Source organism: Diadema antillarum, unplaced genomic scaffold (genome assembly GCF_040938485.1).
Source record: "Diadema antillarum isolate AM-2024a unplaced genomic scaffold, OU_Dant_1.0 seq00000059_RagTag, whole genome shotgun sequence".
Lineage (NCBI taxonomy): Eukaryota > Metazoa > Echinodermata > Echinoidea > Diadematoida > Diadematidae > Diadema > Diadema antillarum.
The window spans coordinates 2,388,929-2,411,843 of NW_027271164.1; the positions used below are offsets into that span (position 1 = coordinate 2,388,929).

A 22,915-nucleotide genomic window follows, 5' to 3' on the forward strand; every position below is an offset into this window, starting at 1 on the left:
TATCACGATGGAAGCCATGTCCCTGTGGATGCGTTCATAGATCGTCAACTGTTATTACTTAACTGTAGGTACGTTATGTACTCATGAACTATAGTAATCTGTATAAAAGGGCACATATTTATGGATCGTAAAACCATGAGCACTTAATGAATAAATTATACTCTTATTTCCCTTGTTTAAGCATGCACATTTGTCAGCTGCTCATGATCATATACTTTTTTTTGAAGTTAAGTTAACGACAAGTATGATCGCGGTAATGCTGCCATTAGTTTTAGTGTTCCAGAGTTAATTCGCGCAAACTGCAATGAACATCCCTTGTTAACATCATGGAATATCATAGGATTTGCATCGCATTTACTATCACATTGTATTTCGTCAATTGGCGTGACTCATTTATCTATTATTTACAATGTTCCATCTTAATCGTCCACGTCAGAAGTAGATATGAAAGTGTCCCATCCCATGTGGAAGGATTGATCTGGACCTGATTGTGGTGAGATCATTAACCCTTTCTGCACTAATATGTCAAATTGTGCACGGATTTTCAAACACACACTTATGGACAGAATACTGTACACAGAGGGTTAAAATGTCATCAAATTTTGTATCAGACTTTACCACACATTCAAAGAAAAAAGTAAACGCACAAACACCTCCATATATAAAGTAGAAAGTTTTTTTACGCAGTCTTGTCAAATATTGTAACATAGTCTATGTGTAGACTCAATGATTACTTACTGGTGGTCCAGCAAGGCCAGGTCTTCCGGGTGGTCCTACCATGCCAGGCTAGTGAAAGGAAACAGAATAAATTGCTCTCAAGGTATCGTGTCTTTTGTTTCGGTATCTATCATTTTTAAGACAAGGTCAAAAATTCACATTAAACTCGCATGACAGCCATAACAGATGGACGATTTCTGGTAGTGAATAAGTGTCATAGATATAAACTTCACATTGCGGGGGGGGGGGGAGTGGGGGAGATCATATATATAGATTATACATGTAAAACTAATACATGTACAGCCCTGCTATCAAATGGAAGGGAGCGTCTTTTCTAAACTTAGGTTCAACAATGGCGATGGAAAACCTGTCAAATTCCTTAGACAGTATGAGAAAAAAGCAAACCGTAAAATATTTCCACAAAGAGATATATAAGGGTCATTAATTATTATATGCATAATGAAATTACGGATTTAGTTTTCAATTTTAAAGAATTGGGATATTTTGCGGGTATCAATCATTATACATGTGATGACTCGCTCGTAAAGCGTGATAAGAATGTAAAATGAACTGTAATATCATTTGTCAAAGCTACAGATGTTTATTCAAAAGGGTCATGTGATTTCCGGTGATAGCAACAGTTTCGTTTCCTCTTTTGCTTGTTTATTTGTTCATTTTTTTGTGTGTGTTTATGTGGTTTTTTTTGGGGGGGGCTTTTCTTTTGTTTTGTTTCGTTTTGCCATTTTTTTTTTCTTTGGTTGGGGTGCGATGAAAATAGTGACGACTCGAGGTGTGGGCTGATACACGTACCGGAATCTCGAATGGCTCTCCCTTAGCTCCTTTAGGTCCTGGCCGTCCTTGCACCTGTGATTGTGACGTGATACACAATCGTTATTCCATTGTAACAAGAACTCCTTAAGATGTGCACTGCGCACGACGAGCGTATAGTTCTCTTTTGCTTGTCTTCCAACATATGTAAGATTCAATATTCTTGTCAGTTACGTTTACTCTGCCAACGCGTGGAAGGTAGAAATGAAAGTACTGAAACTGTATGATGTGAATATCCTCCTTGTTCTTCCCTGAAATTTGACGTAAGATGTAGTCACTCAAATTCGACTGAATCATAGGTATCATAAATCGAAGTAGAGGTAGTCGCAAGAATTGAACGCAATCCTTTAATGTCTACCACAAGAGTTCGGAGTCTCGCTTCTAGCGATCCGATATTTTTTGTTTTTTTTTTGTCGGATATACCCATTTTATTAGGGGGCTACATACTGCCTTTCAAGACACGTACGTTAGGTGTCTCGTTTTATAGCGTTTGTTTTAAAATCCACTGAAGTAAAATTTAGAAAGATTTGATTAATAGAAGAGTAATCGTTTCATTGCATAAATGGATTCTAAACGTGATGAATCATGCAAGAGGTGTTTAGCATGTCAATAAACCAAGTGTCGGAGAAAATAAACGGTTCACATTTGTAAAGTAAAAACATCAATGTTGACTTACCGGAGGAGGCTCTGAAGTTGTTCGTATATCACGCAACAGATGCATTGTAGACGGGGAGAAAATATGAAAATTACATTTAATGATTTCATACAACAGGTGTTTTTTATCATTATCATCATCATTGTACAATGTTATCTTTCTTATGGTCAGTTTACAAGATTACCTATTCTCACCTCTTTGTGTAGTTCTGAGGTGAAAAAAAAACAACAACTACGTATATTTAGTCTTTGTCATCCAAAGTTTGTATCTGCGAATGAAAATTGCACATAAAGATGCAGAGTGGAGATTTGTCACATAGAGGTTAGAACATAAACAGCTGGGTTAGAACAGAAAACAAAATAATGCATGCAGCTATTCAGACATTAGACTTTGGGATATTTTCTCAGAACAAACGAGTATGCAGTAAGAATTAGTCCTGACAAACTGAGTGAAAGGGGACCATCACATAGCTCTCTGTCAGTGGTAGTAAATCAACAATACGTTTGTGTTAATAACTAACATGTACAGAAAACAATCATCAAGTATTAAAACGGATAGGAAGGGATGGGTACATCAATATCCATGCAGGGATTATTTGACATGCAATGACAACAATAATCAAATAATGGTTGTGTCCTTCTCATGATTAGCTTCTCAACGTGCAAAGTGAATGAATGGAATTAGTTTAGATCTGATGAGAGAGTTCTCTTTTTCGTTTTTTTCTGGTTGTGAGATATAATTTGTATTGGGCCCACGTGCTTATGGGGTGGGCATTAAGGTTCCTTTAAACGAACGTGTATACTATTAGGAGTAAGAAATACTTACGAGGTTTAGCACATTGCATTAATTTACAACTAGTGAGAGAGTCTTCACGAGTGCCTCTCATAGAGAAATCACTGGAAGCAGCCTGGTTCTTAGTCAGCTCAGCGCAAAGATAGTAGGGCTCCTGGCAGTTGACTTCAGAAGAGTCTACAAGGGCCTGAAGGTTGCGGAAGACAATGGTATCGCCAGAATCCAGGTCGCGGCTGGCATCGGCAGGATCTAGACTTTGTGTGCTAAGGATGTTGCGGCGACCGGAACCATCGTTGTTGTTAGCGGTAAACGTTTCCAGGCGCCACAGATTGTTGCCCGCAGCATCCCCTCCTGTAGGGTTGGAATTGACCCGGAAGTCGAATGATAGTTCGTTTGGTCCCTCATCCAGTTGGTCATCATCGTTCAGTTGGAGTCGAGTGTCGTCTATCAAGACGCCTGGAGGTGACATTAGAAGAAATGACAAGACTGACATGTAACTTTTTGCGTTACCACTTTTCAAAGCATGCACCTGTAAAGCAGATTTTGACGATAATGACGATTAGATTAGATGTTCATTAGGGTCTTCCAAGTTCCCACAATATTTTTAGCATAAATTCAAGCACAAAAAAGTCATACCTTCACAGTTAAGCTCGAAGCAGTCGACCAAGACGTCCTCATTGGGATTGGCCACCATCTCGAAATCAGGAGAGGCATCCCTGTCCTTACGCAGTTCGGAGCAGAAGTACCTTATCTCGTTGCAGGTCAAGCCAGTCATGTCGAAGTTGGTGTCCACTGCTCCATATCGGATGTTCTCCCCAGGATAGGCAGCCTTGTCTTTCTGGTACTGAGTGAAAGTGTAGTCCCTCTGAGGGTTGTATCGCTGACCGCGGCCATCAGGGAAAGAGCTGCCGAAAGTAGTAAGGCCCCATAGATTCCTACCCTGGGCTTTACCGCTGGATCGGTCAGCGATGGCGGTCATGTCGTACAGAATGCGGTTATTACGAGCTCCTTCCCTGACTATTCCATTCCCGAGAAGATTGGTCTCAACATCATTGATGATAACGGCTGCATGATAAATCAGACAGAAAAAAAATGATTATACATAAAGTGATAACTCCGTGAGAATGCACCTCTCAGTAAAGTATAAGTAGTAGTAAACAGCGGGCTTATAATTTCTCTTTCGATTCGATGAAAACAACCTAAAGAAAAGCCCGCATTCTAGTCTTATGACAATCTGATAGTGACATTGTTGAAGTGTTCATTATCTCAATTTCATCTTTACAACAATCGGTCTGCTGCCATCTGTTACTGTGTTAATTACAAACTGAGAGATTGCGTCATGTCTACTGACAAGGCTGTTACACACAAGAATAGCAATTAATGTTTGAATGAGTTCTTAAAGATTATACTTTCGTTACTGTTTCTTGCAATTGACAGTTCATAAATATATTCTTTAATGACATCATCGTGTTTGGAGATAAAGATTCTTGTAATAAATTGACAAAACTTACGTCTACGACATGGCTGCTCCTTACAGCTAATGATGACATCACCGCCTCCTTCGATTTCAAATTCATAATCAGGATTGGCGCGAAGTCCTTTGGAGAACTCGAGACAAAGGTATTTGTACTCAGAATCGCAGCCAATCTGTGACAGATCAAATTCAGTCTCGAGGTTTTTCAGCTCAAGTGGCGTGCCGCCTCCATCAGCTGGAGTGGAGGACTGTCTGCGGTTCAAAATTTGGCGCTTGTAACCCAGGCGAGGCCCTTCTCCCTGTGGGTTCTGTGCACCGAAGACGCCGATGCGCCACAGACCGTCCCCACTGGCGGGTCCGCTTTCAGGTAGAGTGCTCAGATCAACGTTAAATGTGACGTCATCGGGCTCATCAGCCCTTACTGGTCCGTTCGTCATGTCCCAATCCAGGTCATCGAAAATGATGCCTGCCAAAAGCATCATAAGATAACATCTTAGTTAACCTTGCACAATGTAACTGGCAATCGATACACACAGAGATAACAGCAGAGATAACACATTCTGTAGTTGGCACTGCGTGAAACCGTGATCTAATTTCATAATCCTTGTGTTATTTGACTGTGGAACGAATAAGCATCCTTCTGTTACCAAGCATAAGTTGAGATATCCAAACCATCATCAGTTTCCCAGTTCAGTTTGTCCTATTTGTCAAAACATATTATAGAAATATATAGGTACATGAAAGAATTACGTATTTCACGTGTAAACATTAACATATTTCGAGGTACATGTACAAGTGGAGGATACTGTAATCAATGACTACGGTTACGGCCTGGAAGTAACATAGTGTATAAGAAAATTCAAAAAAAAAAATCTAATTTGAACTGAAGGAGCAACGGCAGAAAGAAAATCTCTGAAGTCTATAGTTAACGCATCAAGTTAACGCATCAGAATAGGACTATTAAACAATGAGAAAGTAAATACGACTAATAGTCGCTATTTCCGATACACATGTGTAAATGATCCACGTGATCCGTTGGTGATTACTTTACACTAATGACCTATTTTCTGGGACCTTATGTGAAAGCAAACATACGTATTCAATGATCATTGGGTAAGTTAGCTGGGTAAGTGGATACAATACCAAAGCAACAATTATTTTTATTTCCTACATGAGAAAGGCGCTTCCTCACCCTTGCAAGCTCCATCGGGAACTTCAAAGCAGCTCCGCAGCACTGACTCGTCTGGTACTCCAGTGAACTTAAACTCCGGTTGAGACTGCTCGTCCCTGCTTAATTCGTTACAGATATATTTAACCTGTGGGCATTTAAGGCCCGTCATATCGAAGTTCGTTGCCAGGGGAACGAAGTCCAAAGTATCGCCAGATTGCAATACAGGGAGGGCAGCATGGTAGCCTGAGAGTACTTGGTCCTGGAAGTTGTTCTGAGGCCCGCTACCATCAGCACGCTCGCTACCCCACTGGCTCAGCCTCCACAGGTCGACACCTCGCACGGTTCCTGACTCATCGGTGGTGGAAGCTACTGAGTTGTACTGGATGGGGTTCTCTGCCTTGCCTTCATACAGCATCAGGTCAGACGGTATATTGGTGGGGCTGGACTCAAGGTTGTTCACTTCCACTCCTGTCGATTAATAATTACAAAGGGGGATATTCTGAGTAGATGTGGGTTTCATGAACATACACCGTAGTCAAGACTCTAGAGAGCTTTGAAATACACAACACGGCCAACAAGAAAGTCATTTATACTGCAGTGTCATAGACAAATCATTGTGCCTATGTTTCTCATCCAGACTTATAGTCTTGTTTTTTTTTCTCATCTTTTTGTGTTCATACAGAAATTGAAAATTATGATGTACCGGTTCCTAAAAATACGTCACATCGTAAATTTATCATCTTATCACAAGACTGCAACATGCATTCTGCGAAATGTACTATACTGAAGATAGATGTTTAGAAAGCGAGTTTACGACCTCCTATCGAATCACACGTATAATAACATCTCTAAGAGACATAATGCAAGGTTGAATGAAAGCGGAATATTTGCTGAAATACAGAATTGAGCGAAAGTGTAACGCGTGCAATAAAGAGTTCACAATGTGTGTCTCTTAGAGTGGACACAGAGAAATTGAGAAATGAATTTCTTGTTTGCAGCGGGCAGAAAGATGTGTAATTCAAAGCTGTCTAGAGGAGGAATCAAGCATTATTTCGACATGAAGCATGGGCAGGAGAGGAGAAGCACAGGTGGGTAAATGCAAGATCTGCATTCTAAAGAAAAAAGTATGCTCCCCTTACTCTTGAAAACCACCAAATGGCTCCATGGACCCGGTACAGCTTGAGTCTCTTGCCTTGACGTTTCGTTGCCTCGACCTCGTACCTTCCGACCACATCTGATAGGCTACATCCCGTTTCCTAACCTAAAACCGTGACGATTAATGTCATTGGGGGGAAATTGAATGGATGGAGTCCATTCGGGTTACAACAATTGTACCTAGAACACGGGTGGGTATACTTAATAATGCTGGAGGCCAAGTGTATTGCAAAGGTAAACAGAATAAGAAGTTTGGATAGAAGACTGATGAGAGAAAGAGTGAGAAGAAGAAAACGTTTGTGGTTAGGACGATGAACATACCTCTGCATTCCTGCTCTTTGCAAGAGATGAGAGTATCACCCTCTCCTGCTGTCTCGAACTTGAAGTCGGGTTTGGGAGCCTCTCCTTTCTTGAACTCGATGCACAGGTAGCGGTACTCATCACAGCCGAGCTCGTCAATAGGGAACGGTGTGTCAATGTTGTCGAAGCGGAGTGGTCCTCCTTCTTCCAGGGGCTGCGCCTGGTTGAAGGGATCTAGCATCTGCGTGATTTCGTCACGTCGTGGACCGCTACCATCAGGTGCTGTGGCTGCAAAGACGCCCAGACTCCATAGGTCCTGGCCATTGACGTCAGGACTATCGGGATCAAAGTTGATATCTGCAGCTATGCTGAGAGGGGATGGCTGACCGAATGGAGCGTCACCCACTTCGGCATCCCAGTCAATGTCGATAGCAGTAGCACCTTTCGAATTCGACAATGACACCATAAGGGGCTATCCAGTTAAACAAGCATCCGAACAATTCAATTCAATTCAATTCAATTCAAATTTATTTTCATTCCATTAAATAGACAGGGAAAGCATATACAATGCATTAACAGAACATATTTATAATAATTTCAAAAACGTAAATTAACAAGATACATGTGATCACGAGGAACAACACAATTTTGTTTTTAAGGTATATATATATATATATATATATATATATATATAACAAGGATGGGAATGGAAATGAGGGGTCCAACTAAATTTCACAATCTTTCCTACTATTGTAACCACTAATAGTCATTGTCAGTTCCAAGGAAAGTATTGCAGGCACTAATACAGTAATACACGTGACATGATACATGTGGTGTACGGATTATGAAACAAAATCATTATAGATCAATATTTTTATCGTTTTTTGTAGATTCATGAATTTGGGTATAGGCACATGCCTGTTACGGGTGTGGTAAACTTGTAACTGTTGATTCTATCGGGGTTTTTTTGTACGAGGCATTGCAATCCTACGTGACTCACCTTTGCATCGGTCCCGCATATCAATACAGGTGGTGGTTACCGACTCGTCGGGTCTTGCTTCGAATATGTAGTCAACGCTGGCCCTGGGGTTTTGCTCAAGATCGAAACAGAGGTATGGTGCATCTTGGCAACGGATACCTTCCATGTCGAAATCAAAGTCGACTTGCTCGAGAGGTAAATTTTCTCCCTCGTTCAAGTCAGTGGCAGCATCAGCGGGGTCGAGGATTTGCTCCACAAGCCCTGTCTTGGGACCAGACCCATCAGGTTTTTTACTGGCATACGCCGCGACCTTCCAGAGGTCCTCTCCAATCACGTTCGTGGAGTCGTCCGCCGTGATTCCCGATAAGTCGACCGTGAGAGGATTGTTCTTGTTTTCATACAGGACTTGATCCCCCAGGTCAGCTTCGAGGTCCGTAAAGACAGCCTCTGTGAGAGGAGCGTTGCAAGAATTATGAGGTAAAATATCATAACAACTGAACTGTAGTGTTAAATACACTTTATGATTGGTTAAAAGTTCATTCATTATTGTCACAATCAGTCGCAAATTACCTGTTCTTGACACCTTATCATTCTCTGTATGTGACTCGTGATCCAAGAATGGTGCATTCTTTTTTGACTGTTACATTCACTCTTTCTTGACACTTTCTCACACTACAGATTATTCCATATAATTGATTCGTTTGTTCATTTATATACACGTGTATGACGATCAGATACACGTTTAGATTCCATGTGTGTGTGTGTGTAACCCACTGACGGTGAACGACCTTGAAGCTGGTACTATTTCCCTCCTGCACTTGTTCTATAATTCTAAATCAAGTTGTTCTGTAAGTTTGAACGGAATAACGTTTCGACTTAAGGGTATGCTGCTTCTGTCATTAATTTGATTATTTAAAGCTTTTACGAAGTGTGTATAGCAGTGGGCATTTTTCATAGATTAGATTGTTAAACTTAATCTTGCGTGATGTAAAGAGAGAAAAAAAATAATGAAGTGTGCCATTGCCAAAAAAACCGTGTATCATAAAGATCACTTAACCTTATGTAGCATCCATACAGAGCCAAGAAGATAGCTATATATATAGATAGCTAGATAAAGATAGCTATATATATATATATATATATATATATATATATATATATACATTTATCAATTTAACCCGTTCCATATTGAATTCTAAAATGCCCATAGAGTTAATACTCAGGCCACCAGGTTCCCGTACGTAACGGTTTAAGACAAATATTTGGTTCATGACAGGTTCATCAGCAATAAAAATCTTCATGATGCCTAAAATCCATGCCTCTGTAAATCGGTGTTTGTTTGCTTTTTTATCGAATACGTTCTTGCATGAAGGAAAACCCGCTTCGTTTATCGTCTGACATGGTCAGGTATGCTGTAAGCGTGACTCATTTGGTTCATTTATCTTTGTCTGTTCTATTTGCAATTCTCGCGCAGCGAACTAATGGTTGTTGTCGGTAAGCCGTTATGCCACTGTTCATTGAAGAAATGCCCCACTCGGTCCTCCCTGTGAATATGTTTTATCATTTATCATTGATCAAATAACAAATTCAAATTAAGCAACAAATTCGACTTGATTTTGTTTATTTTTTCATAATTAATGTAGGAAAAATACTGCCCAGCTGCTAAGGTATGACTTGCAGCAAATGATAAGATCATTGTGTTAGAATGACGAGTCTAGAAATTGCTCTACATTGTCCATTGATTTCTGCAAAAATCATGTTCCAAAAAAAGTTAGTCAAACAGGTAAGCACTTGAGAAATATTCTCCGAGTTCTAATGTTAAGAATGTTCAAACAATGCTTGGTAAGCTTACTTGATAAACACTCTTGTTCCTTGCAGTGAACGAGAGTATTTGCCTCTGGGGTGTCGTCAACAGCCCCATCAACTTTGAAATAATAGAGCGGTACGGGGTTGTCTCCCCCCGTGAATTCCACGCAAACGTATCCGAAGTCATTGCAGCCCACCGTTCCGATCTCGAAGTTGGTAGTGGCTCCTGCAACTTCCAGCATACTATCCGCTTCCAAGGTTTGGCCTTCCTGCGTGCGATCTAAAGTTTGTTCCTTGTAGCCAAACTTTTCGCCGGTTCCATCGCGATTTCTACTGCCGTAAAGACCCATTCGCCACAAGCCATTTCCCTGTACCATGCGATTGCCTTCGCGAAACATGACAGTGCTATCTATGCTCACGCCGGTCTCCTGCCCGGGTAAGATGCGATCCGTCGGCGTCAAATTCCAATCAAGGCTTTCAGCGTATACATCTGTTCAGCAGGAAACAGAGTATAATAGGGTTACAACTCTGTTTCCATGGGATTGCTTTTGAGCAATAATTTCATTTCCTTTTTCCCACTTCTTTTCTTTTTATATTGCTTAGCGAATGGATGACGATCATGAAATACACAACAGCACTTAAGCACTTCATAATCTAAATGCGCTGTAGCTATCTTGATTTCAAGGAGGACTAGTATTGCATTGATATCCAACCTGTGAACTTGGGTCTTTTTTTACGCCTTTTGCTGTGTCATTGCCGCTTAAAAAAGGCAACGAAAGCGTAAGCCAAACCCAATTTATACATTGTCTCCGAAGTTCTCCAATAAAGCTTCGATAAATGTCCGACACAAGTCGTGTCATCTTCCCCTTACACAAAGAGCGCTTATAATCCCCATAGTTCAATAACATCAATGCCATTCATGAAAAGTCCTTGTTGAAAGTCAATGAGATATCACCATGGTTTTCACAGTCTTTCTAAGGAAGCCATAGTCCGATCACGACAAAACGAAGTCCATGCACTTTAGAATTAAGAAGATCGTTATGCTTGCCAGACCTGTACAAATAAACTCTGTTGTTTACTTGTCTAATTGTAGTCTCTAACATCAGCTGTTTGATATTAACGACGAGAACAAATTCGTGCATATTTCGACATATTATGTATGTCAAAACCTGAAAAGAATAAATCTCCCATGAACAATATACTTACTTGACAAACATTCTTGTTCTTTGCATTTTATGATTGTGTTTGCTTCTCTCGATGAGTCAGCTGCCCCGTCAACACGGAAGAAGTAGTTGGGATTGGGGTTTTCACCTCCCGTAAAATCGACGCAAAGGTACCCGTAGTCATTGCATCCCACAGACCCAATCTCAAAGTTGGTTACAGCATCCATGATCTCTAGAGGGCTGTCAGCATTAAGGGTGGTGCCTTCTTGTGGCCGACTGAGAGTTTGAGATTTGTAGTTAAATTTGTCTCCGGAGCCGTCAGGGTTTCTGCTACCGAATAGACCCATTCGCCAGAGCCCGCTCCCGGAAAGTTCTGGGTTTCCCTCGCGGAAAATGACGTTGCTATCAATACTGACCGAAGTCTCCTGACCAGGTATCACGTACTCCAGGGGTTCCACATTCCAGTCGAGATCTTCAGCAACAATGCCTTGTGGAGATCGAAAATGATAAAACAACTTGGTCTGAGGATTTCATACCGAGGCATCGAATATATAACCATAAATCAATACAGACTGTAACCTGCTTACTCAACCATCTCTCATGTAAGCCTTGTATGAGAGCATTTTTTTTTTATATAACAGCTAAATGGGTTACTTAAGTCACACTATGTCTTCCAGTCTGGTTAGCTGATTAGGTACCTGATTGTTTTAGTCTCAAATGCAATTAATGCATTGTTCACAGAGTCAAGGACTGCAACATAAAGTTATCAGGTTTGTCTAATTAAAAGCCGCTACTAGTGACATTATCAAAGAAACCCCTTTAAAATGGATAACGAGTGGTCTTATGTTCTCTGTATTTTCTTTGATGAGTTCTGCATCAAGTATATACGTTGATCGAGTAATTACGACGAACACTGCGATGGCTTTGGAAAAAAAAAAAGATATCAATTATATCATCGCTGCTATGAAAAATTGGATCAAATCCTACTCCTGTTAACATTTTTCGTCTTATCTATTTACCTTTGCATTCAGGGGCACGAGTGCACCCAGTCTGGGCCGACTCGTCAGGATAGCCAGAGAACTCGAAGCCCAAGTCACCCGTGGTCTGCGGATTGTCTCCTCGGTCAATTCTGACACAGATATACTTCATGTCGGTACACTCGGCCATTTGATCGGCGAAAGAAAAGTCGACATCGGCGAATTCGAACGCTTCTTTTTTCTTGTAATATTGTGCCTGTTGGGTTTCGTCGAGTGTTTCCCTCGAGTACCCGAATCTGTGAAGGATATATAGAGACATGAAAAGTTTCCAAGTCGTTTCCAAGTCGGTATTGTTAAAGAGGAAATAAAACCAAAGAATGAATAAAATTCAAAAGAAAGAGAACATTTTATTACAGAATATTCCAAAAAATGACCCCCAAAATTCGGATAAGAAGTAAGCAAGATGTGACATTTATAAATTTCATATTTTTCCGGAAAACATTTCTTGACCAGTCCTAATGAATATTCAAAAGTTGATGTCATAACGTGTACACGTTATGTTTGATGTAACTAACGATGACTTGATTGAATTTTACTCGTGTATAGGCCCACTCTTCAGTGCCCTGGGGGAGCACAGTGCAAACTCGGAAAACGAGTGGATGGACCAGCTAATTGACTCAATGTAGCGCACCATGTAGAGAAAAGGTTAATGCTGCCACTAACCGCGGGCCTCTTCCGTCAGGATTTGGTGAAGCCCACGCACTGAGCCTCCACAGACCTTCACCAGAAACTCCCGTAGTGTCCATAGCTTCCTGGAACTTGATTGGAACACGGAGCTGCACGCGGTTATTTCCTCCCTCGAAAAGGGGGCGGGAACTTGTCACCTCTGGAGTTACTCTCTTCACCTTCACATCTGTGGGACGGAACAAAGAGAGATACAGTAATATTAGTCATGTATTATAATCACATCACAGTTCCCGCAAACTACTTTTCGCAGCGCTTTGATGCGTTGTATAGTATGTGTAGAGACAGACATCATCCTTCGTCAAGGTTCATCTATCAAAGGCAACTATTCACTTTTGATTGTAATTTTGTTGCCATCTTGACAGCGTTTCAGGTTTGCTAACCGCTCATCACTATGCCATGCCCTAACAGCAAGAATCTGGTGTGTGTGTGTGTGTGTGTGTTTGTTTGTTTGTTGGTTGGTTTTTTTTTTCAGAACAAAGGAAAAACTTTAAATCATCTTGTAACTTTAGGACGATGGTTCAAAGTCCCAGGTTCAGGGTTTTACACTTACTTGTGAGCGTTGCACAAGATGACGACGGGATACTAAAAGAAATGTTCATATATATCTCTCCTTTTTTTTAAAGAGGGAATCTAATGTAATCTGCCAAGACAGAACAGACGAATTCAGTAAAATCAGGGAAAAAACTTGTAAGAATGACTATCAGTAAGCTTGCGTCTTCTGGGAACTTTATTGACATGACTGTGATGTCGGGTACGTTAAAATCGTCTTTTTATTCGTAAGCAAGTGCAATTTTACAGTATTTACTTGTCTTTCTGGCTTTGAAGTGACGTAATATCAATGATAAGTCTTCAAACAGAAATACAACTCTCTATATCATCGTAAAAATCCCCATTACATACACCAGCCTAAGAGTGATGGGTTTTGACAGTTACCTAACGAACTCTATCATTTGGCGACATCAATCTGCCCAACCCTTTTTAATGTGTGTCCGAAGGTGCAATTGTATTTCCTTGAATACGAACATGCATAGTTTCTTATTGCATCGTATATGGCACCAGTCGACAGTGTCGGATCCAGGGGGAGGGGCGCACCGGGCGCACGCCCCTCCCCCTTTAATTTGTGTTGTGTTGCCAGCATAAAGTTATTATACAAAGGTTGAATTCACTTGAACGCATCACTTACTGTAAGGACAGAGAAAGCAACATTCGCCCTCCGGTTTGATCGGCTCCGGGCAGAACGCAGGCTGACAGCTTTCAATGACACATGTAGTGGTAGCGTTGTCGCAGTTACACGTGGTGCATTCGTCAACCTTCCATGATTCTCCGTGGAGATAGGGGATTCCCCGATACACACATGGCAGGAGAGGGTCTGCTGAACTGAGGCTGAGTGAAAACGACGAATCTTTTGAGTGGTGGTGAAAAGGAAGAGGGAGAAGACATTATAAGGCCGAAACATTAGTACAGCGCCAAACATATTATACGTGGAAATATACTTGCTTCCTAATATCATTGTACACTGTATGTTTCTTGCTTTGACATTGCCGTTATTCAAATACCCAGTTGTTATCAGTTCGTTTGGTTTGGTAATTGACGATTATCAGCCCCTATTATCCCGCTTGACAGTTTTCATGACAATCACGTCCATCCTCCGGACATAAGGCATTGCAAGGTGAGATAGTGCTTGCTTCACTTGACCATTCCCATTTTCATAATACATTGAATTTCTCGTCATAAAGTTATGGTCAGAGAAACACTGCGGACAGTTATAAAATTTCTTGCCAAATTCTGTTTTGTCACATCTTTCAGCGTTTCGCTTTTTAGACCTGGTGGAGCATGATGTAGGGATTTTTTTGTACTGTATTGTGCAGAGTAATGTTTGACTTGCAAGGTCCATGCTTTGTAATCTTACAACTTACTTTCATGCAGTATCTACGGGAATCAGCTAAGACCACAAGTCTGCTACTCTACCTAGAAGATGCGTTAAAGTGCAGTCAGAGTTTAATCACAATATACACTATATATCTCGATTCTACTAGGTGTTTCAAAAAACATTTCCCACTTTTGATCATAAATATTTCAAAAACTATTCATTCGATAAAAATGTCATTGATATGAGTAATAGCTGGATAGTGTACAATTTGGTTTGAGGTGATTTGCACATGAAAGCATAAATCAGTTTCATTTAATCTACGATTGATTTTGAAGTAAGGTTTCAGATTTTGGTCAAATTTTAACCCTCTGTACAAAAATTGAACTTCGCACAGGATCCAATGATGTGTATGTGAGTGTGTGCTGACAATGGCCCTGAACAATGGACATGCCTGAACCACCTGTTCACTAGGCATCAGTCTGGCGCTCCCTGGCACATGAATGCTTAATCAATAATTCATGTGGATTGCCCTGGGCACTGCTAGTCTGAATTCATGCACGGTAAAGTGCTTGTAAACACCACATTTCATTCAAGCTGCCAATCATATTAAAATTTTGCTTCACATATCACTAAATTTGGGATATAAATAAGCATAAATGATCTAAAGTTCCTCATTTCAATACAACTGTCTACTAATTAAATAGACACATTTTTCGCTTTTTCGATAAAAAGAGATCATTTTTGGTAAAGAGTTCAGCAGCATTTATCATTGGGGCGATTTGTTTCAGAGTAGATTTATTTAAGGCTCCATATACACAAGTGTATATATACTCTAATTGATTTTCTTTACTTCCTGTCACCACGTTTACGATAGAACAGAAGGTATTCATTGTAATTTTGTTTTTCAGAAGTAGAGAGAGCACTGACGCGACTCAACGACAGTATCGACAGGCGTTTGACTTTACACAGATACTGCCAGAGGCTGAATAAAGACTAGCTGTGATAGTGGAATTTCTCATGAATGAATAATGAAGCATTCAAACCCTGGCCATTGTTCAGGACCATTGTCAGGGTGTTAACCACACACTCCCATACACACCCACTGACTCCTGTGCAAAGTGAAATTTTGTACAGAGGGTTGAAAATAGAGCAAAGTCTGGAACCTAACTGTGAAATGAATCATGGATTTCATGAAACTTATTTATGCTTTCATATTTAAACCACCTTCAACCAAATTGTACACTATTCAGCTATCACTCATATCAATGACAGTGTTATTTGATATATAGTTTTTGAATTATTAAGAATCAAAAGTGGAAAATGTTTTTTGAAACACCTAGTATAATTACACTAACCAATCAGCTGCAATCAAGAATTAACCAAACCCGCAAACGATACATTTCTTATCTTACACTTAATTATAGGGCAAGTTGCCTTGCAGTGATAATGCGGAGCTCATTTCGAACCTAGCTATTAAAAACCTTACTTTGACACCGCACATTTAGCTGATTGGTCGAGAAAAACTCAACCTTAATACTTTACGTTACTTATCCAGTGTAAATGTATTACTCTATCAATGAAGAGCTTACTTCCAAAAGGCACTAAATGCATCGTTTTTCAATGGATTTATCTCCTTTTGGTTGAAAGCTCTTCAAATATGTATTCTATGTAACTTCTAAACACATTCTAAATATTCTCTCTACACAGGAAATGAGCGTAACCCCTCCAGTGGACTTAAGATGCGATTGGTTGGCTTTATCACATAGGGTATCATCAAACAAACGAGATGGTAGAGGTTTTAAAACTATCAGACCTGAGAGTCCGATGTTTCATATGTTTGTATGCAACAGTTATATCAGCATCACCGGCAAGTGCAAATTAGATGAGACGGTGACGTCAGGACTTAAAAAAAGCTACGTCCTTCGTTTGGTTTTCGTCAAGTTGATTCTACATACCATAATTACCTTATGACGACTGATAGGGTCCACGGGATTTAAGTTGCTAATTCATTTACTAAACACATGGCAGCACTTTGTGGAGTTGTGGAATTGGAGTTTATAACACCATCGCCTTGGCTAATTTGCTGATTTGGTCGCTATACCATCACCACCATTCAATGAGCACGTATAAATTATGTAGTTCCATATTTTAGTTCTTAGTACGAACATCGAGAAACCCCTACCATTCTGTTCATCTGCTTTCATACCTATCTAGTAAAGCCAACTTAAAGATGGTATTGAACTATACACGTTAAACATACCTGGCGTAATATCAAGACCTTTTGCTCCTTTATTTTCTTAAAACCCTTTCCTGTAGTAGCCTTCTCATGTTTTATGATTGTAGCAAGGAAAATAGTTATTTGCACATCGTGGTATAATCCTATTATGTAAAACTATCTTACAAAGATCTGAAGTGTCTTTAGTAAAGGCCATACTCACTCGGCTGTCTTCATTGCATGCTTTGGAGTTTATTTCACATGACACTGTGAGAAGGGATCACATTCCATTCCGAGCATGACCAATCACCAAATCCAAGCATGACAACTTGAACCTTATCACAATTAAATAAGATTAGTCTGTTAGTTACAGGGAATGGGTAGGGATCTGGATCAACCTTTGCATTAGCCACAATACACAATAAATCGTTCGTATTCATGTTTCAAAGTGTATGTCTTTGATTTCCAATTTTGAAGCAGAAACCTTGAGAATACGTGTATGGCAATAATAGGTTGAAAATTTATATCTGTGATTATTGTTCATAAAGAATTATGGAATTTTCGTGTATAATAAATGTTTAACTGCACTGTTTACCTTTGGGAGCAATGATTTAAAAATGTTCTAGTTATCACATTTGACGCATATGAGTATGTCAGTTGTATCACAAAACAGCTCGCCATATAAAGAAGTTGAGACAAAACCTATAATACAAGGAGATATCACTATTTTCTTCAATAAACCATAACTGTAGATGGTTTATTCTAGAAATAATATTACCATAACTTTTGTTCACGTTTTGTATATTCAACAATACCTACAGTGATCATATTAATTAACATTTTTACGCTGTTTGTTTCTATCCCTAACTTACATTTTAGAACTATTTTGAAGCACTGAAGCTGGGTTTCAGTGTTTCAAAATCTGCAAATGGTAAATAATGCCTTTAAACGTAAAGAAATACATAAAGACAGATAGGCCTACATGAATGTATTTCTGCCCACAATTTGTTGTCTACGATATTTTGATCACTCGTATGATTTATTCCTTCTTACGCTTTGGAGTTACGTGATATGCATTTTCCATAGATATCTTTCACATATATAGGCCGAGTCTTTATTTTCTAGCAAAGTTCTCCATTCTTACGGGAACGGCAAAGATGTTGTGATTGATATAATGTTTCACCGATAACTGTGTCAACAAAATAATGTCGATAATCTCACTCATTTAAATGTTCATTCTTATCTTCTTCTTCTTCTTCTTCTTTTTTTGCAATTATGTTAGTAACAGTGAGTGTCTATAGGTGGAAGAAGCTTTGAGAATCCATCTCTTTGGGGTTATGATCAATTAATAAACATGCAGTTTAGTCACCGTGATTAATGGGGGTGGAACTACCCATGCACGTTGCACAAGCATGCAAACCAGTGGACAATGACAAGACAGGTTGGAATAAGAAATATAGATAAAAACAGAAGTATAATTTCAAACAGTATTGATGATAGATTCCAAAAAGATGGTTGTAGAAAAACTACTGTAATTATATAATTCACAGCCTCTCATGCATGACTGTTGAATCAGCGAAGATATACCAGTGAGTATGGCCAGATGTTGAAGACTTCTCAAAGGTTGGTTGGGAACAAAACTATGTTATCAATCCCAAATACGACGTGTATTATCTTGTGTGCTTGTAAAACTCTGTCATTTTGGAAGCTTACTCGCGTGTCTTTCTGGAATACATGCTCATGCAAACACCGTACACTTTACAAAAGCAATATTTGTTAGATATTGAAATAAAGATAATCGTTATCAGAATGAAAGCACGATTCGTCCCCCAATATTCATTAGGTAACCTTAAATATTCAAAAAATGTACCAGACAAGTTGTGCATATTATCTGTCGATGAGTGGCCAATCGTTTACCAAAAGAATGACCTTGTATAGGCAATGATTTAATAATTTCTTCGTAACATTATTTTTTCTCCTGGTCGTTGTGTGAGCTAGGGTTAGGGTTTACCAAAAGAATGACCTTGTATAGGCAGTGATTTGATAATTTCTTCGTAACATTATTTTTTCTCCTGGTCGTTGTGTGAGCTAATACAACAATACTACAACGAAAAGAAGGCATTTATAGGTTTGATTTGTCCATGTGTGATAAAGAATACTAAAACCCAACAGAATTATCGTGTAATCTCACATCAATCAAATCCAAACTGATCTGACATAATCTGTAAAGGGCTGTGCAGGTGTTAGAGGAACGGCATAACGTGGAGACCAAAAAGCAACATGCAAAAGACCTATTATATCCCATGAATGTTCTTAAATCAAAAGAAACGTGTACAATATATTCATAGTGGAGAAAACCTGAATTAGTATTCCGAGTGATTACCATACAGGTGTCCAGCTAAGGATGATTGACGTTTAAATCCATAGAGACTCAACACAATTTAAGCAGACGTTGTGACAAAATGTCATTTGCTGGTAAAGGGAACAGGCGTAACGAGCCTCAAGAAAGCCCATATCTCTTCTGAAAGAAACCAACTTAGTACCGCATCTCGCACAAAAGGTAATTAGATTTGTAAAATCAAATTACTGACTTAACAAGAAGTCCAGAAAGTTGGAGAATTGATTGTGAATTCGACAAGGTACAGGAATGACAGAGAGAGAGAGAGAGAGAGAAGGAGAGAAGGAGAGAAGAGGGGAAGAAAGACCCCTGGGTAATTGCTTTGTCAGCCACCGCTGCGCGTTAGATTCGATTGGACCTGATCTTTGTGGAATCGCAGGGTGGCGGCTAGCAGCATATTGGTTCCAGGTCAAGGCAAATTAGCTTGTAGTGCTTGTTGAGGGACAAAAGAAAGCGCCATGTTTGCAATATAAGAGGTGTTGTCTTAGGGACTGGGACGAGAAATCGAGCATTTTGATTTAGTCAGTGAATCATCAGTTCCTACTATCTATCAAAATTATGTGCTATGTTGACACGGCTGTCTGTAACCTTAGATAAAAGCTATGCTCTGAGCTGTTAAAGGATTTTGCTTGAAGTTTGCTATCTCATCACATAACAATGCACGTGCAGATGCTATTGAAAGACATTCTATTCAGATTGTCACGTACCATGTGTATTTTTTGTTGGAAAAGGAAATATGAAACGAAATGAAGTGAAGTACAATGAAGTAAAATGAAATATAATGAAATGAAGTGAAATGAAATGAAATGAAATATAATGAAATGAAATGAAATGAAATAAAATATAATGAATTAAATAGAATCGAAATGGAGTAGAATTAAATGAAATGAAATATAATGAAATAAAATGAAATGAAGTGAAGTGAAATGAAATGAAGTGAAATGAAATGAAATGAAGTGAAATGAAAAAGTGAAATGAAATGAAATGAAATGAAGTGAAATGAAGTGAAATGAAATGAAATGAAATGAAGTGAAATGAAATGAAATGAAATGAAATGAAGTGAAGTGAAATGAAATGAAGATGAAATGAAGTGAAGTGAAATGAAATGAAGTGAAATGAAATGAAATGAAGTGAAATGAAATGAAGTGAAGTGAAGTGAAACGAAATGAAATGAAATATAATGAAATAAAGAGAATCAAAATGGAGAATGAAATGAAATAAAATATAATGAAATGAAATGAAATGAAATGAAGTGAAGTGAAGTGAAGTGAAGTGAAGTGAAGTGAAGTGAAGTGAAATGAAATGAAGTGAAATGAAGTGAAGTGAAGTGAAACGAAATGAAAGAGAACTTGCCTTCCTCTGCACGGTATCTGAATAAATATTCTATTGACCTAAAATGTAAATTCAGGCCAATTTTCTAGTGCATGTCTGACATGTCTTTCTACCATTAAAGAGATCTGATATGCAATGAAATGAAAAATGAAATGAAATGAAAGATAACATGCCTTTCTCTACAGGGATCTGAAGAAAAGATTTTTATTGACCTAAAATGCAAATTCAGGGGGGTGTTTCATAAAGCTGCTCGTAAAGTTATGAGTGACTTACGAGCGACTGGTGATCAGTTCATGTACTGAATTATGGAAATTCTGATACGTATAGCACATTAGAACTGATCACCAGTCGCTCGCAAGTTGTTCATAACTTTTATTACGAACAGCTTTATGAAATAGGGCCCTTGTCTATATTCTAATGCACATCTGACATGTCTATCTACCATTCAAGAGGTCTGGTTCATTTCTTTACATGTTTCTTTTCAACAAACTTGATCCGATTTTCATTGATCGAGATATTTTCAGTAAGTTACAAAGAAGAACAAATCTGATCATATATTTTTCCAATCGGTTAAATCCGAGTTAGTAGCTTTTTTGACCCGTCCAAATAAAACGCAGGTACAAAAATATGTAACAACTTTAAGCAGCTGAACTTCACTATTATTAATCAAAGTCAACAATCCTCAACACGCAATAATTACCTTATCAATCCAGCAATCACATTGCAAATTAGGTAGGTAAACTGTCTCTGCTTGTTCTGTTAGTAAAGGGAGCTAGGATTTTATCAAATACTCCAAAGTTAACATCATCTTTCTATAGTCCATTTTATCTTATTTAAAACTTTTGCGTTCAAGTGTAAAGAGTAAAAATTATTCAAAACTGTCAGAATATGCATATATCATTCTTGAGTCCGAAGAAGAGCAGTAAGGAAATACTATTCCACTTGAGTGGAATCATCGACTAATTCATTTCATTTTTTAAAATTCATGACAACACTCTTTCTTGATAATTTAAAGATGTGAACAGTTATCAAAATATGCCACTTATTGGAGTAAAACCGTACGTTGGTTCATAGAACGTATGTATTAGACTCTATATAGGGGCTTTAGAAAGATGATGCACTTATTTCGGAGAGGTCACATGTTCCTAGTAGCTCGTTATCATTTCATATTGTATAATTATGGTATTTCTACTCAGAGCATATTTTTCGGTTATTAACGTTTCTCTTTATCTTTGCTAATTTGCAGCTAATATGTTATAGAAATATTAAAACTGACAACAATGTGATGTGTAATGAAGTCAAAGCCCTCGTTGGCAAGGTAATAGTAATGAAAATGATAATGATAATGATAATAATAATAATAATAATAACGAAAATAGATTTTCTGTCACAGCGCACATCTGCTGATGACCTAGGCGCTGTTTACCATGACTGTTAAGGCAAACAGCAATTAAAGGGGCTGTACAGTACTGGTTGAGGTGGGGATTCATGGTTTTAACATTCCTAAGTGAGATAATGAGAAACCTCTAATGAAATATGAAAGAGCATGTAATTTTAAGAAGGATTCAACGTTTATTTGATGAAAATTGGTTTTCAAATGGCTGAGATATCCCAAAAAGTGAAAATAATAAAAGACTACATGCCCCAACTTTATTAGGATCTCTTTGTTTCACCTTGTTTTTGGATATCTCGGCCACTTTAAAACCGATTTTCATCAAATAAACTTTTGATACCCCTTAGAATTGCATGCTCTGTGACATCTCATAGAGTGGTTTCTGAACATTTCGCAAAAAGTTAAAAGTTAAATCCTCACCTCGACCAGAATTGTACACACCCTTTAACTAAAAACGACACAAGACATTGTAACAAATCAACCAGATAGGTCATCAGAGAGGATTCAAATGTGTCCGTGGTGATTTGACATAACGGAATCTAAAATTGTTATTTTTTAGACCTTTGGGTAACATGCAAGGTTTTCCACGTGGAATTTTTGAGTTAAAAGAACGAAGGTTTCATAATCAATCGATAATGGCTTATAGTGGGTAAAAATAACCTTTAAGATTATTCTCCAAATTATAATTATGCTACAACTCATCATGATTTCTGCCGATAATTTGACGCTACAGATTGATCATTCCCCAGGTATTATTAAAGTCATGTTCGTATATATATATATGTAGCCGTTTAAACAAATCTTAGTTTATTAAAATGCATTATTTCTATGTTATCTAGATATTGCATTGATTAAATATCATAGGCTTTGAGGCATAGAAAGGAAATCATTTGCTTTTCTCGTATAGTAGGCCTACGTATCGTACAAATATGTAAAGGTGCAA

The 22,915-nt window shown here is 38.6% G+C and overlaps 1 protein-coding gene across 1 annotated transcript in view; it reads right to left on the minus strand.

The window, feature by feature from the left end:
* Positions 1–22,915, minus strand: part of LOC139725821 (uncharacterized) — a 65,271-nt gene that overhangs the window by 40,291 nt on the left and 2,065 nt on the right. Inside the window, exons 2-15 of the mRNA XM_071636902.1 lie at positions 13,948–14,166; positions 12,741–12,930; positions 12,060–12,313; positions 11,084–11,527; positions 9,924–10,367; positions 8,093–8,518; positions 7,114–7,533; positions 5,659–6,105; positions 4,504–4,932; positions 3,629–4,057; positions 3,026–3,448; positions 2,222–2,232; positions 1,528–1,581; positions 739–786 (exon numbers count right to left, since the gene is read on the minus strand). Coding sequence (XP_071493003.1) covers positions 739–786; positions 1,528–1,581; positions 2,222–2,232; positions 3,026–3,448; positions 3,629–4,057; positions 4,504–4,932; positions 5,659–6,105; positions 7,114–7,533; positions 8,093–8,518; positions 9,924–10,367; positions 11,084–11,527; positions 12,060–12,313; positions 12,741–12,930; positions 13,948–14,166 — 4,238 coding nt within the window. The remainder of the gene's footprint in view (positions 1–738; positions 787–1,527; positions 1,582–2,221; positions 2,233–3,025; positions 3,449–3,628; positions 4,058–4,503; positions 4,933–5,658; positions 6,106–7,113; positions 7,534–8,092; positions 8,519–9,923; positions 10,368–11,083; positions 11,528–12,059; positions 12,314–12,740; positions 12,931–13,947; positions 14,167–22,915) is intronic.